Below are 15,404 nucleotides of genomic sequence, written 5' to 3' on the forward strand. Positions count from 1 at the left end.
GAGATATTGCACGGATGAGCCGCCACTTCAGTGTTGAATAACAACCTAGGCTGGAATCAGGTTTTTATATACGTGTGACAAATGTTACTTCAGTACTGATTAATTTATTGAAACATATTGGTGACACCTGTGTACATTGAATTGAATGAAAAAGTCTGAGTACAGCATCCACCGGAGCGAAAACTCCTACACAATAATTAAGTATATTTTACAGTGTCACGCTGCGTCAATCGCTATTGTAACAAGTGTCGACAAAAATTATGAATAGGCGATATACCATGTGAGAGGATTAAGGGACTATTATAGTTACCTGTGCGATAGGTTATTGGCTATCCATTTGACGCGTTATTTAGTTATTCTATCGTTTGTGTAAATTCAAAATTTTTGTCTACGACAAAAACATGTTTCAGATATTAACCAATTATACCACTTCAAGCGGAGTTAATTTCCTAACGCGGCGTAATTTTTTACTCGTCAAGTTTCGCTCAGATTTTTGTTAAAGAATACAAGACCGACCATCGATTTCACTCCTGATCAGACGCGTCGGTCAAGAAATTATAGAAAATTAGCACGATACGAATGTACGAGACGTATTTCTAATTATCCAATAAAGAGGATTATAAAAAATTGCTCCCCTGTTAGCTTCTTTCGTATACTTTTCCTCCTCCCCATCAATGGACCTAATAATTATAGACTTAACTTATAGGCACACAATTGATCGTAATTGGTTGTATACTGATAGGAATGTCGCGGTGCAACCAAAAAGGAAAAGATGCGGTACTCGTCCAGGAATTCTCAATTCAGATTACATAGCTGTTTATATAAGTCTAAACGTAAGTCGAGAATGCTCGAAAAGTCCTGTAACTCATGGAGTTGAAATCGCGAAAAATTATAAATGTAGCTGACAATTGAAGATTTTCAACATACGTTGTGATTTTTGTGTGGTTTAACACAGTCATATTTGTCCACGAAGTAATTGCAATTGGTTTCATTTATATATCAATGGGAGTATTTTCCTCTCAATTTCACTCATTGCTTCCAACTTTTACCACGTATAGTTCAGCTGCTATTTAATTTTTCGACAAGTAAGATCGATTTCACGTGCATGACGATTCTAAGATACCGTAAGAAAGATATTTGTACGTAAACCTCAAAAATGGACCCTGATTCTCGCTGATTGTAATAAGGAAAAAAAAAGATGACGATAAAAAATAGGCATTAAAAACAGTATCAAAATCTGCTAGAGTTCCGTACACCGGAATCATTAACTAGATATAATAAATATAAGTTTCATGCCTCTCGCGGTTGGCGCACTTTGCGAAAACCACAAAGAGGCGGTAACTAATTCCACGAAATTATGCGGACGGCATTATTGATCGTAGAATTAGTTTAACGTTGTCGTTGACATCGGTGGATGGAAACTGATGTCCATTTATACATCGTATCGATTCTGCTGTGCGCAACTTCACCGTTTGCAATATCATCCGTTTTGTTTCTCGTTATACACTCCGTTTCCTTGGGTCTTCAACGGTTTCATTATCTCAATATCAGTCATCTGTTTCACGTCTTCCTCGTCATCACCGCGTATCTTCCTAAAATAGACAAACTCGTGAATTCAAGCGATTTCAGATGGTAATTATTATTTTAACTCTTCGATATTTCAATATTTTTCGCATTTTGTTATTACAATAATCTCTTGCGCTATCCTGTTTTCATTTTAAGGAACGGCAGTCGATGAATCACTGCGAAAAACACGTCTATCGATAATTGAACGTTGAATATCAGTATCTCAAACACTAACCGGTTCTCGGACATCCAATGTGTTTACGTTTATTGACTAGAAACGTGAGGATATGAAAAAAATTCTATGCTCATTTTCCCCGAAGCCGAGGGATCGGTTTTAATCACTCATCGATTCGATGTACACGTGATTTCAAGATTTCACGGATTTCAAATGATTTCAAAAGATTTCGAAAGATTATAAAAGACTTCATGGGATTTCGAAGGATTTTTCAAAATAAAATTTCAAGGATTTCATAATATTTCGAGGATCTTAAGAGATGTCAGAAAACTTCAAAAGATTTCGGGGATTTCAAAGGATATCAAAAGTTTACAAGAGACGTTATGAGATTTTAAAGAATTTTTTCAAAGGGAAATTTCAGAGATTACAAAATATTTCAGAAGATTTCAAGAGATTTCACAAGATTTCCGGAAAATGGTACACCAGATTTCACGAGTGATTAACTCGTCGACCGAACCCAATTTCTTGGCTTCCTCAACAATGACTTGACTGGTGGCCTGAATACGTACTTTCCGAATTGTTCACCGTCCTGTATCGATTCTGGTAACTTTTTGTTCAGCGTTTCCGGGAGAAGCAGTGACATTATTCCGCCAATCAGTGCGCAGACGCCAAAAATAACCATCGGTAAAGGTGTCCAAATTTCCGACTGTAAGCGTAACGAGAAACGGGCGTGAGAATCGAGGAGGAATCGTCGAGTAATATCGTTGCAGTTGAATCACTTACCAAGTGGTTGATGTACGGCGCTATGACTCCCCCTATCCGGGCAAAGGTCGAACAAGCTCCAAGACCGACGTTTCTAATCACAGTGGGAAACTGTTCGGCAGTAAATACGTAAACGGCACCGTAAGAGGATGTGATTGCCAATTTTCCCAGCATCGCGAAAAGCGTGACCATCCACGGCATATCTGCACGGTGAAATTGCAAGGAAGGATATGAAATCGGATCTCGGATGAGGATCGCAATTGTCAAGCCTGGTATAACGCTACTCACTCGCTGGAACAATTAATGTCAGGAGCAACGACGTCCCGGCGAGTAACATACAACCGCATAAAATAATCTTTCTTCCCCATCTGTTTAACGTGAAAAGTAGGAATGTGTAAGCTGGTACTTCAACGAGGCCACCAATTAAAAAATTCACGTAATCGTTACCTCCGAGATTGGAAGTGTTCCAAGACAGTCCGTAATACGTACCACTGTTTACAAACCTGTGGAAGCGGAAAGGGGGAACAAATTGATTACCAATACATTCGATTTAGATAAAACGTCGTGACGTTGTTCTAGCGCGTTCAATCGGAAATACGGATAAAGTTCTGACCAGTTGAAGAAAAGCAACAGGCTTTTGTTCCGCAAATTCGGATATCTGAAGAGGTCGAGCAACGTCGGCTCGTTCATATCTGGCTTGCTGTCGCTGTCGCTCGTCAGCAAATTATCCAAAGTGTCTTTTGGTAGGTCTACACCGTTCTCCGCGGATGCCTTCTGGAGTAAGTCCTTCGCCTCCTCCACGCGTCCTTTGGTCAGCAGCCATCGGGCGGATTCGGGAATAAACCTATCGGCAGTAAGAAAATTATGTGCAAGATGGGTTTCGTTGTAATAGCGGTTAAGATGTTGTTAGAGTTATAAGAAAATTTGGTCCAGGTGACCGTTTGTCGCGATTATACCAGTCAATACGGTACATTTGGGTTATTGCAAGATCGAATCTGTTTCTTTAGCTTGTAGCATCTTTTTCTTTTTTTTTGTGACGATTAAAGCGTCAACATCAATTCATTGTTGTATAAAGTATTAGTAAGTACCGGTAACAGATGCTAGATTTTTCAATTACAGTGAGAAAACCGATTTTCACTTCGTACCAACAAGTATATGTAAAAAATGAGACCAGTTAATCTCCTTAGGGTAACCACAACTGGAAATTTCTCTTCGTGCAAAAACGCGCTTACCACCAATAGACGAGGAATGCCAGACTCGGGATGGTGATGGCGATCTGCAGATATCTCCAATCGGTAATGTGGTAGGCAAAACCGGCAACGAGGATGTACCCAGTGGTGAAAAAGAGTTGGCAACCAACGCCGGCTACCAATCGTTTCTTTGGTCCGACCATTTCGAGCGCTGAAACACGAACAATGTTTTATAAATCAGAATTGGATCGTGCCGTGCAGGTTTCGAAACTATTCTCTATTCACCGTGAAAGAGAAAGAGAGAGAGGCGAAAGGCATGAACTCGTCCTTACCGATAACATAAGCCACCAGAAACACCCCGCTGGTTGTTGAACCCAGAATCAATCTGAAGATTACATACGAAATGTACTCGGGGCACAGGGCGACAATTATGCCACCGACTAATTGTATCACCAGCGACAAGAAGAATATTGGTCTTCGACCGTAGCTGTCGGAGAGTGCACCGAATATCATTGAACCCACCATAACTCCCACCATGAATAACGAGTCACCCGTTGCTCTAAGCCATGCCTTTTTGCAGACCAGGTTCCACTGAAACAGGAAAGTCGGCAAAGGAACGTGTTAATTGGCGGTACGATGGAACGATGGAAGTCAAAGTTCCTCCTTCACTGTTTGTTGCTGAAATTCTCAATCGTTCTTCGAAGCTTCTCGGTATGCTGTTATGAATTATGTAAACGAGTCTGCGGATATATGCTTTAAGTAGCAACTCTCACCTGAGTCGTGGTCGTGAGTGCGTACACTGTTTTATTGTAAACAAAGGAGTCGCACTCGACAACTGAGGCATTGAAGGTAACATTCGCACCGGACTGATAGTAATCTTCTGAAAAATCTATGTCGTATCTTTCGCACTGTGAAAAGGTCTTGGTTTCGTTGTCCCACGGGTAGGTCATATTCATAATATTGTCGGGTAAGTCTAGGGTCGCGTTTTCCGGATATTCGTTAGGTCTCAGACACCGGAAGTCAGTCTTCGCGCCAAGAAAAACACCGCTCATTTTATGAAAGGCGCAGGATATCGCTGGCAGGCACAAAAGCAGGTATATCCTCTTTTGGTATCGTCCAAATTCACCCATGTGCAAAATCACGTCGTCGTAGGCCATGTTTTTCTTCTTCGCTTTTCCCTCCTCCGATATTCCGTTTTGAAAATTTCCCTCCGGCGGGGCTGATATTGTACCGTTTTGCGGAATTAATTTCTCTTTGCAGAACGGTTCCTTAGAGTCCGAATTTGCGATGGGCGAGTCGACGATTATTATCAACGGCACTTGTTCACCACTTTCATCAAATTTTTCAACCTCTTCCGATCGCTTCACGCGTTCGTTTGCTCTCAAAGCGTCCTCAGTCTTCGCTACGACATCATTAGTTACACATACTTCGCTAGTGTTATCAATTTCCTTGAAATCGGACCGTACAGAGAGTCGAGGATTCGCTTCCGCTTCTTCGGAAACGTTCGAATCCTGGAACAGAAAATCTTCGTCTTACTAACTAAGAATTGCAATACGGTAAACAGAAAGAATAATATCATATCGGTTCGATGTATTTTATCTCATCATTGAAATGTTAACCGAAATTTGGAATTGCCTTATAATTAAAACTCTTTGTGGCGGGTCTGACGTGATTCATAAGAAGAACATAAAAAGAAAAAACACTCGGATGAAGAGGGAAGATTTGGTAATGACATTCGTGTTTGATTATAAGTTCAAAGTCTGATTTGTGATATAGCTGGTGCATGAAAAACGTTGTATGTTCTGCTTTTAAACTCGTCGTAAATCATGACGTCATGCGTCACAACCTCGTGAAAAGCACACTCTGCACTGGCAATAAAATAACAATCCCGGCTATTTATACATAGTATATAATTCGCAAGATTATTTGACTGGAAATTTAATAATCGAGAGGTTATAAAAGTCGGAACGTATCATTTTCGAGTGATATAATACATATATATATATATATATATATATATATATATATAGGGACGTCTAACGGGTTTTCTGATTATTATTTAATTAAAATACATGAAAAACATTTTCTCACTCAGATTTCAATATTTTATTCAATATTTACACATTTCCCATTACATTGGGTCCCTATTAAATATCAACTAAAGAGTTCCAGGAGTATATTATTTAAGGCACAAACTGATCCGCTGGCAGCTGTAAACACGAAAAAAAATTTGACTAACAATCATCCATCATAAATTCGATCAAAAAGGAAAAAAAGATTAAAAATCAAATGTGCCCGATTGAGTAAGAGATCATTATTCATCCATTCATTAAATAATATAATACGCACTCTACGTGTGTTGTACTATAAGTAAAGCCGAAGATTTAGCCGAATGGATTAGTCGAGAGTTGAAGTGGTGATAAATTTTTTTAGAGCGTCAGGCCTGCGGACCTGCGCAACGAGATAACAAATCACTCTTAATTGATGTCACGTGCCCGCGGTGATAGCAACGTGCAGTAACGACTTGTAACCGGAAACGAAGACTTCCGTTCATTGGTAGAATTTTCGTTAAACTCGAGATACGATAGTACGATTCTAATTCTCTTCTTCGATGTATCGTCTAAAATTTTATTTTGCACGATCAGAGTTTACGGGTTAAAATTGCGTTGATTTTTTCCTTTTCCTTGCCTTTCAAACGTACGTACGTCATAAATTGTCTGGTCGATGATTCGACGACGATGTTACGGAATCAAAAGAGACAGCTGTAAATTGGGGTCGAGCTATTGAAACCTAGGATTGTAATGTCTCGTGCAGATTCATTTAGTCCTTTATACTACTGAACTTCAACCTCAACCAGCGATGCTACACGATACGTATAATCGAGTTTGTCGACCACGTGAATATGAAATTATGTTTTTGCATATTACAGCATATAATGGTATTGTAAGCTTTCGTAGACGTTGGCGGGTCGGTAAACTTTGTCGATAATGGAGTGATACTTGCGCTATACGTAATATTAAATACATCGACGACTCAGAAACGTTTCAATTCTGCACCACGTGTGGACGTGTGTGTATTATGCGATACAGCCACTTGTTAATAGATTTATTCGTGTCAATTGTCCAGACAGCCGTGCACGCAGAACTCGAGTCACAGAGTGTAGGTTCAATTCCATTCATCGTTCGATGTTCAACCGTATAGGTACACACATGCATGCATACCATGCATGTATACTGCATAGATTTTACGACACCGGCGTATAGGTATAATACGTGTACCTATAACGCGCATGCTTGATCACTGCGATGTGTACATTTGAATTTGAAATACCGACGTGTAAGTTAAACGGCGTATGCACGTAAAACTTATTCGATCTTTTAATAGTTTATAAATTTAACGGTCATTCGTGAAGATGAGAAAACCTTTGAATATTATCTTTTATACAAATATAACGTATATACTATATGTATATGTTGTGTATCTAATGTGTCAAACTGTGAATCAATTATTCACATTTTTCGCCAATACGTATATATTAGGATAGTCCTTATGTCAAATAGACCTTAAATAATTCAAAAACAACCGCCTAATTTTTTCAGATTCTTTATTTCAACTCTAACTCCTTCCGCCAACAGGGTGGGCTTATCTACATTCTCAGTATACATTTTATCGGAGGAGTAATAATGTTCAAAAAAATTCGGAACCGCAAAGTTTTAGTGGGCATTAGTGCTACTGTCTGAGAAAAAATTCACACCATCGTACGAGGGAATCTGGACGAATTGCACTTCGTCTAAGCAAAAATAAAAGTCAGATTTCGAGGGTGTGCAATTCGTCTGAACTGCCTGGTACGATGATGTGATTTTTTTCTCAGACAGTAGCACTAATGCCGACTAAGATCTCGTAGTTAGGGATTTTTTTTTAACACAATTATTCTTACAATAAAATATAATACCGAGATCGTGTCCGAAATACGTGTATTTTAAATGCGGAAACCCACCCTGTTGGTAAAAATCTGTAAAAATGAGGCAATTGTTTTTGAATTATTTGAAGTTGATTTGGGGGGAGAGGGGGATTCGTCGACACCCTAAACAAGGACCACCCTAGTATATGTTTCTCTTTTATATTTCAATAAAGTTTGCGTTTCGTGCCAGCGAATCATTACAGAATTAAAAACTTGAATAAGCCCAAAAGACTTGGTTCAAAATTTTTGCTGTCAAAACAACGGTATCTGGAAATTCGATGAATTTGCAGATTTCAGGGCAGAAAACGGATTACAATACGTTCACGAATGAATTTGTCCACATTGAAGTAGGTGTAAAATGAAACAAAAAAGAAGGATCGATTCAAAATTCAGGATGTCGGTTTATCTTTCATTTCTCCATACACGGTATGGTTAAATGTAATAATACGAATTACCTATGATGCATACATATATATTTAAAACGATTTCATAGAACAAAAATTTCCCCGAACCGAGTTAAGTTTGGAAGAGAGAGAAGGAAAACAATTGAGTGAAATAAAATCCCTCGACTCGCGCCTAGAATTAAGTGGAGATAAAGAGAGGAGTTATTTTTAAAATTGGTCTCTCAAAAATACCTGAAATTTCACCTCACAAATACACACGTCAGGTATTTCACCAATTCGACGTTCGCGCTTGACGGCGTTTAGACGTCGACTGACGCTTGCATCTGGCGCGGATCGGAGCTTGTCGGCATGCGTGTAAGCTCATGCGCCAAGAGAGCTCGCAACTTTTATTATATACCTATATATGTATTAAATATCAGCCCTGAATCGAAAAATATTTCTATGCGGTGGCGTCGCCGCATTTATCGTACCTACCGCACTTTTCCTGACGGACGTTGCGCCGCGTCCACGTCGTACATTTTTATCATTTTAATTATTGTTGGAAAATTATCTAGCAGTTTTGCGATAGCGATTCGTACGGAATATATCATCGGTTTTAATTATTTTAAATAGTCGAATTTCAAGCTTGATACGCGCTTTCGTTATATTTATAAGTCAGCTTTTGGAACTGATCGAAAATTAATGCATAAAGGCTAACGGATTTTTTACCATTTCATTGTTGTAATTCAAATTTCAGCCTACTTCCAGTGCCGGTCTGGACAAAAACGAGGCTTTGAAACAAAATGCATACAACAAAATAATTATTTATTGAATTACGATATTTGTTACCGTCAAGGATCACTTCGTACCTTGTGATTCGTACGATCCCTGAGTGATCGAGTAGCGAAGAAAAAGTAAGTAAGATTCACAAGTGCGAAGATTAAGATTGGTACTTTTCGTAAACGCGAAACGGCGAAGACGTCCCATAATACTCAAAAGAAAATATTCGTTAGTAAAGCGCGATTATTGTTGAAATTGTTGAACGTGTTACTGCTGGATTGGTTAATTTAATTGTTTGTTTCGAACAACGTTCGCTTGTTCTATGTATAATTTGAATATCGTTATTAGCATAATAGATATATTTCTATTATCGCCGGCACCCAACAGTTTTCGTTTGACTCTTGACTATCCCTACATTATTTATTCAGTGGTTTTACCATCAAATTGCAATTCACTTAAATTATTCTACAAATTAGTGTCGTCTAACGTATTAAACTCAACGAGTTCTTGTCCCCACTTATGCATCGAATTTTATAAATTATTGTCAAGCGGAAAAACAAATTATTTTCTATGAATATACGAAAGTGGAATAATTAAATCTCGTGGGAAACGATGTTACATACCTCACGTATAATTTAACTATAAGCGGATTCTCTAGTTTATCCCTCTTATCCCTCTTGTTCGCAATTCGAGACTGGATGCAGCCACTGCAGATATTTAGATGGGCTAAAAATACATTTTAGTTAATGGGATCTAGTCGTTTTGCACCTTGCCGGTTCGGACCGAACGGAGTTAACGTTCGCGGCCCCGACAAGGCAGTCCAGTCGGGTATTCAAATTCCTTGCTATCCCTTTCCCGGCTGCGTAACGAAACGTGCAGCCTATCGGCGTGTGGAATTTTTGCAAACAAGAGATAAAAAGAAAATAAAAATACAGTAAAGAACATTATCACTTTTCAAAGCGGTTGGAAGTTGAGACCGTATTTAGAACGAGACTGACTTGAAACCCTTGTACGAGAGCCGATTAATTTTGTTGAAAAATGGCAATATGTTTATTTATAAAAATATAGTAATTGATAAACAAGCTGAATAGAATCAATATTTCAAATTATTATTATATTAATTGAAATTTGTTTTCAACCTGCAGACTCTATCAGAGATTTAGTTTTTCATTTTTGTTCTTATACATTACACATGTACGTCGATGTTTGTATAGAAAAAGAGCAGAGTTTAGCATCTCGATACTTTTTTCTTATAGAAATTATCATGAAGGGGAATTTCCTGAAGAATGGTTTATTACTTAATTCTGCAGCGATAACGTTATAAGTTATACGTGTTACTGATGAATATATATATATATATACACACACACACACATACAATTATCTTATCGGACTGATTTATTAATCAGGAACGCGATGTGTTTTCATCCCCAAGTATCAGCGATGTTATTAGAAAATTTATATGGTGTACAGAAATAGCTGCAGGGCAAACATTTATAGAAGACGGGAAAAGTCTAGTCGACTAGAAAATAATGAGCCAATTGTCTACATGAAGTTAGATTGCATATATTTTTGCAGTCGTTTCTGGGGATTGGATTTTCTGAAAATGCGTTATCATTCAGCTTTTTTCCGCCACCAGTCAATTGTTGATTGACAGTTTTTGCGATTATATTGATATCAGCCAGTAGAAACGTTATAATAATATACTATAAACCAGAGGTGTAACGTAATTTTAACTTTGGAGTTATTTCATATCGCGATTGTAACTGTACCTACAAACAGTCGCGAAGTACGATAAAAAAAAAAAAATAAAATAAATAAATAAATAAAATAACTGCATCTGTTATGAAAAGTATTTTCAAGTACAATTATCATTCACACGAACTTGAGTGATGATTTATTACGGCTCTGAGAAATTTTACGATGGAAAATCAAATATTGTATCATTTAGTGGTACGCGTATGATTAAAATGAAAGTCCATGCGATAAAGAGTTTCTTCTTTTTTTTTAAGATGAATGTAGATGTCAGATATTACGTTCGCAATTGCTAGGAAAATAATATTCTAGATAGTTATAAGATCTAAGATAATTTCTAAGATAAGAAAAAAAGTTAGTAAAAATTTAGCGACTCCAAATGAGAACGAGTGAATTTTGCCTTGAATATTGCGTAAATAAATCCTCATAACTCGAATCATCGTGACAACGTAGTTTCAGTAAACCAAGCTATACTTTCTACGTTTTGACGAAAATTTGGCAACTGTTTTATGTTTTATTTTTCAAGTTTTATTTTCTTAAACTTTGGTTTTTCCTTGCTTCGAACTCTTATGCAATGTAAAAGATTATGCTAAATAAGGGAAAAAAAATAATAGTCATGTGAAATAACATGCGTGGCGTTGGAATTCCAGTGATGGTTACGCTTCACCACTGTATCTCAACGTCGTGGTCGCAGTCGCGTTGATTAGATACATCGTCAGAAATTTCACGGTGTCAACAAAAGTCAACAGCGATTAGTCTAAAATTAAACATCATCGGTGTAAATCGTTCGATTGTTGACACCAAGTGGTCTTAAAATCAACACCGAAATGATGTTGGACTTCTATAGAATATTTTCGGTGTTACATTTAACACCGCATTTCTAACAGTGTAAATTTCAAATTAACGTTCTATCTGTACTTTTAATGTGCTAATTTTTGTCTAGTGGTGTGGACGACTTCCATAAGTTATACGCGTTGAATCGCTTCAATACAGTTAAAAACCCGAATCCTATGGGTAGTGAAAAGTAAAATTATCGAAAATCAATTTCAGGATTACTTGAGAAACGATATGATTGCCGCAGAGCTTGCATCGGTAAAAACAAGTTTTTGAGGATTTTTATTTCGATAAACAGAGAAAAGACACAGCGACTCTTGATTACAGCGACACAAAATATTCCCGGAAATTCATATCGAGATTTTACAATTATTCGTCACCAGGAATTAATCACAGTGACATTCATGCCGAGACAAAATGTAATAAATTTATTTTTCACAGTTTCGTTTTCGTGGACTGTTTTTACGAACAGAAACTCTGATGCGATTCGTTCAAAAGGGGTATTTCTAGAAGATCAGACAATGATTATCTGAATTTTTGTATTGCTTGACCAGCGAGTAAATATAAATGTTTGAACAAAAAGAAAAAAAAAACAAACAAGAAGAAGAAGAAGAAGAAGAAAAACAATCGTCAAAATCTTTGAATCTAAGAAATCGAAGTTTAAAAACCGAGTAATAAAAATGCGATCGAATCTGTGTGTGTAATTTTCTGAATACCGCGATCGCGGATTGGCTGCAGGTCTCGATTATCGCGATCTTACTTCGAATAACCTTTCCATCCGACCTTTTCCTCGCATTTCGAGGCCGTATTTCGCGCGTTCGACGTATGATCGAGAAGTTGTCGATCATACTTTAAAGTAGGGGAGATCGACGAGAGCGTCGCGTCGCGTCGGCGAGGCTCGTTTTAGTGCATTAAAATTCTTCGGCGGGCCCTGACGTCCCTGACACGACCCTTTTAGCTACTTGGCTACATGGGACCTGCATAATCAAGTCTATTTATAGCGAAGTCGTCCCGCTAGTTTCAGCGGTGCGAAAAAATGCGACTGGTTTTCTCGGACCAAAAAATACTCTGACTCCTGCAACCGAGAGATCGGCGGCTCTCTCTTACACTCCCGGAATTGTTAACTCAACATCAACCAGAAGGACTGCCTCCTGCACCGGCATCTCTGCAGTCTAGACGCTCATCGCCACGGCTTTAACCACCTTGAGCAATCTGCTAAATTGCCACAATTTTCCATAATATCTTTCAAGGAAAGGAAACCGATCGACGATCAAGGACTACTTCTTCTTCTTCTTCTTCTTCTTCTTCTTCTTTGGAGGAATTCAATGAATGATCAAGGTTTTACGTTTATGGTATAGGTATGTCTTCAAATTTTTGACCTGCACCCTGCCTTCGGAACTACATTTTTCCTTTTGTTTCAATGATATTTCTATACTATCACAATTCAGAAGCGTACTCGTGATTGATAAAAGTGATTGATTTGATATTACTCGTCCCTCAAATTATTCAATTTCGTTCGTATACTTTAAAAATTTGTTGGTTGCCGTACGCGATTGTTTTTTTGTTACCCTTACACACTTCAAATTTTGCTGTCGAAGTATTTCAGAAGTCTTGGAATCGAGACTGCAGATGAAGTCTTTGAAACATTTGAAAAAATTATCAGTATATTTCTTACCGTTTCTGTAATAGGCTATGAACTGTTTTTTTTTTTTTTGAAAATGAAACTGAGTTTTCTCTCTATTGTAAAACACAATTTTATATGTTCTCCCAGTTCAAATTCTGCAAATTCATCATTTACGACGTAGAATTTCGTAATTCTTTAACGATTATAAAAACATCGAATGCTTTCTGGTTGCGATCGCTGAAAGACGGATGCGTCCCTTAACGCAGGCTTTTAATATACAACAATCTAGTGAAATTAACTGACGTGCAAACATCCAAGAAGTAAAATTCACTGCTTATTTAGTTTATCGTTAGTCGCACCCTTCGCAATAATTCTTGGATAATATGAAATTCTAAATATCACGCTGAACACATGGGGTTCGACTCTTGATACATTCTAATAATTAGTTGCAAATCCAATGTCTTTGGATGTTCATCTTCGATATGACGTCACTTTTTGTGACGTAGGGTGCGAAAACCCGAATAGACACAGGTGTACCTACTTTGAACATTGTTTCTTGAATAAAAAAAGGATTAAAATCCCGTTTGTAAATTGCATAAACAAAGATAAAAGTAACAAATGAATGCACATTGAACGAGTATGGATGCGTGACTGATAAGGTAGAAATTGTTCGCGCAAAGTTCATGGTATGCATATATAATATATGAGCACCGATGAAGATCACCAAGATTCTATAATAGAATATATGAGCACCACTGGGAATGGGTGAAAAGTACGGAACGCCATCTTTGGTGATGATTCAAAAATAAGCTAAAGACTGTGTATGTTTATAACCAAATTCAGCCCCGTCGTTCATTTGACAATTAATGATAATAAGAATAAATTCGTTAAGGGTGTGAACATTGGAGGGGTATAAAGTGGGGAAAAAACATCGGAAGAAAATTTTGCACCCATGATGGAAGAATGAAATCGATATTTGACAAAGTTTGCGGAAGGCGTGTCTTTTCGCTTGTGAAGTCACGTGCCGCACAGCCCTCTGAATGCCACTCGGTTCAATTTCCCAAGTTAAAAGGAAGAGTTCACGATCAATACGGTGCGATAATTACAGCTTTTATACGTACATTGACGCCGTCCATCTTGACGCGGGGTAATTTTTCTTCCGCGAACAAATTTAACTACGTTAAATCAAATTTCACAATGATTATTACGGCCGGCATGTATGCGGGATGAAAAATGTGAAAACGCGACGTCGAGCCGGCGAATCGGAAACTTCTCGACTCTTGCGCTTCGACAACCCGCTCAGAGGTGTCGCTGAACGCAACCCTCGATTTTGTGACCATTCAACCCTTCCAGCAGCGGCTCTCAACTCGCTGCGCCGTTTTCTGCAATGCTTAATGCGCGTGAGACTTACGCGAAAACGTTTGAACGCGTGAAAAAATCATCCGCAATATACAACCTGCCCCGATTTTTGATCACGTGTCGATACTTGATCCGTCGATTGATTGCATGAATGTAAGTGCGCACTCCGATATGTTGGAAAATCGTATGCATCAGCTATTTATACAGTGTTGAAGAAATCAGCCACTTCACAGACGATTAGAAGATTCTAGAGATCAAATTTGATACGACGCGTTGGAAGATTATCCACGCTGATAAACAGTGCCGAATCAGTACTGGGATTTCATCAAGTATAAAAGACCGGGTCCACTGACCCTGTACTAAATTCACGTGGGAGTGACTTTCCGTCCATTCACGTGTCACGTTCCTTGCGCCATACGTTGGGTGAATGAACTCAATGAACCTATCGTTCATACCTTACGCTACGGATATTTTATTTCTAAGAGATTGGCATCTCGCCAGAGGTGTCTTGGAAATCGAGTCGAAGGTCAGCCGTGATGTCGCACGAAATTTCTTGCAAATTGCATACATCTATACAGTAGAACCTTGATTTTATAGTCGAGTTTCAGACACGATCTTTCTCCGTTTGTGCAATTATCACAACCGCATAAAATTTCATCGCAGGGACTCGATCAACTGGTTTTTGTCAAAATATTCGGCGATGTTACGTTGAAAAATTTTCACACAATAAATAATGAACAACTTGTTTACCGACCTCTGAATATGTAATTTTGTATCCTCGAACTGAACGAGGTACATCAAACTGTAATTGATAGTCCAATATCCACGATACCAGATAACAATTTATACTGTCACGTGTACATACCATCTATCTTAGAATTAGTAGAAAACTGGTGGTGGTTGTTTTATACGCATTTTGCTTATACAAAGTAGCTGTTACATGTTATAGCCTTCGTTCGATAATACATCCATGTCACTGCGATAGGAGCTATAAGCTTACAAAGAGGTCGTGGCT

General features: G+C 38.1%; 2 protein-coding genes across 3 annotated transcripts in view; one reads left to right on the plus strand and one right to left on the minus strand.

The window, feature by feature from the left end:
* The window catches only part of LOC107227640 (intersectin-1), an 85,036-nt gene that overhangs the window by 38,594 nt on the left and 31,038 nt on the right, over nt 1-15,404 (plus strand). The window lies entirely within an intron of this gene.
* Nucleotides 85-14,276, minus strand: LOC107227653 (organic cation transporter protein). Of its 2 annotated transcripts, none has more exons than XM_046736549.1 (9): nt 14,152-14,276; nt 4,467-5,204; nt 4,026-4,284; nt 3,736-3,904; nt 3,117-3,347; nt 2,792-3,006; nt 2,525-2,706; nt 2,311-2,447; nt 85-1,592 (listed from the first exon to the last, which is right to left on the minus strand). In XM_046736549.1, exons 1-9 carry the CDS (start codon nt 14,164-14,166, stop codon nt 1,481-1,483), a joined length of 2,058 nt encoding a protein of 685 aa, XP_046592505.1. In that variant the 5' UTR covers nt 14,167-14,276; the 3' UTR covers nt 85-1,480. The 2 variants fall into 2 exon arrangements, with proteins under 2 accessions (XP_046592505.1, XP_015524357.1); XM_015668871.2 differs by lacking the exon at nt 14,152-14,276 and adding an exon at nt 8,290-8,391.

The sequence above is a fragment of the Neodiprion lecontei genome, chromosome 1, assembly GCF_021901455.1.
Source record: "Neodiprion lecontei isolate iyNeoLeco1 chromosome 1, iyNeoLeco1.1, whole genome shotgun sequence".
Classification (NCBI taxonomy): Eukaryota; Metazoa; Arthropoda; class Insecta; order Hymenoptera; family Diprionidae; genus Neodiprion; species Neodiprion lecontei.

Bases quoted from the DNA above. Each gene is read 5' to 3' on its own strand.
- LOC107227653 (XM_046736549.1), bottom strand. The intron at 4,285-4,466 runs GTGAGAGTTGCT...TTCCTGTTTCAG, and splicing joins CACTCACGACCACGACTCAG to TGGAACCTGGTCTGCAAAAA. The intron at 1,593-2,310 runs GTACGTATTCAG...TGTCTATTTTAG, and splicing joins GACGGTGAACAATTCGGAAA to GAAGATACGCGGTGATGACG.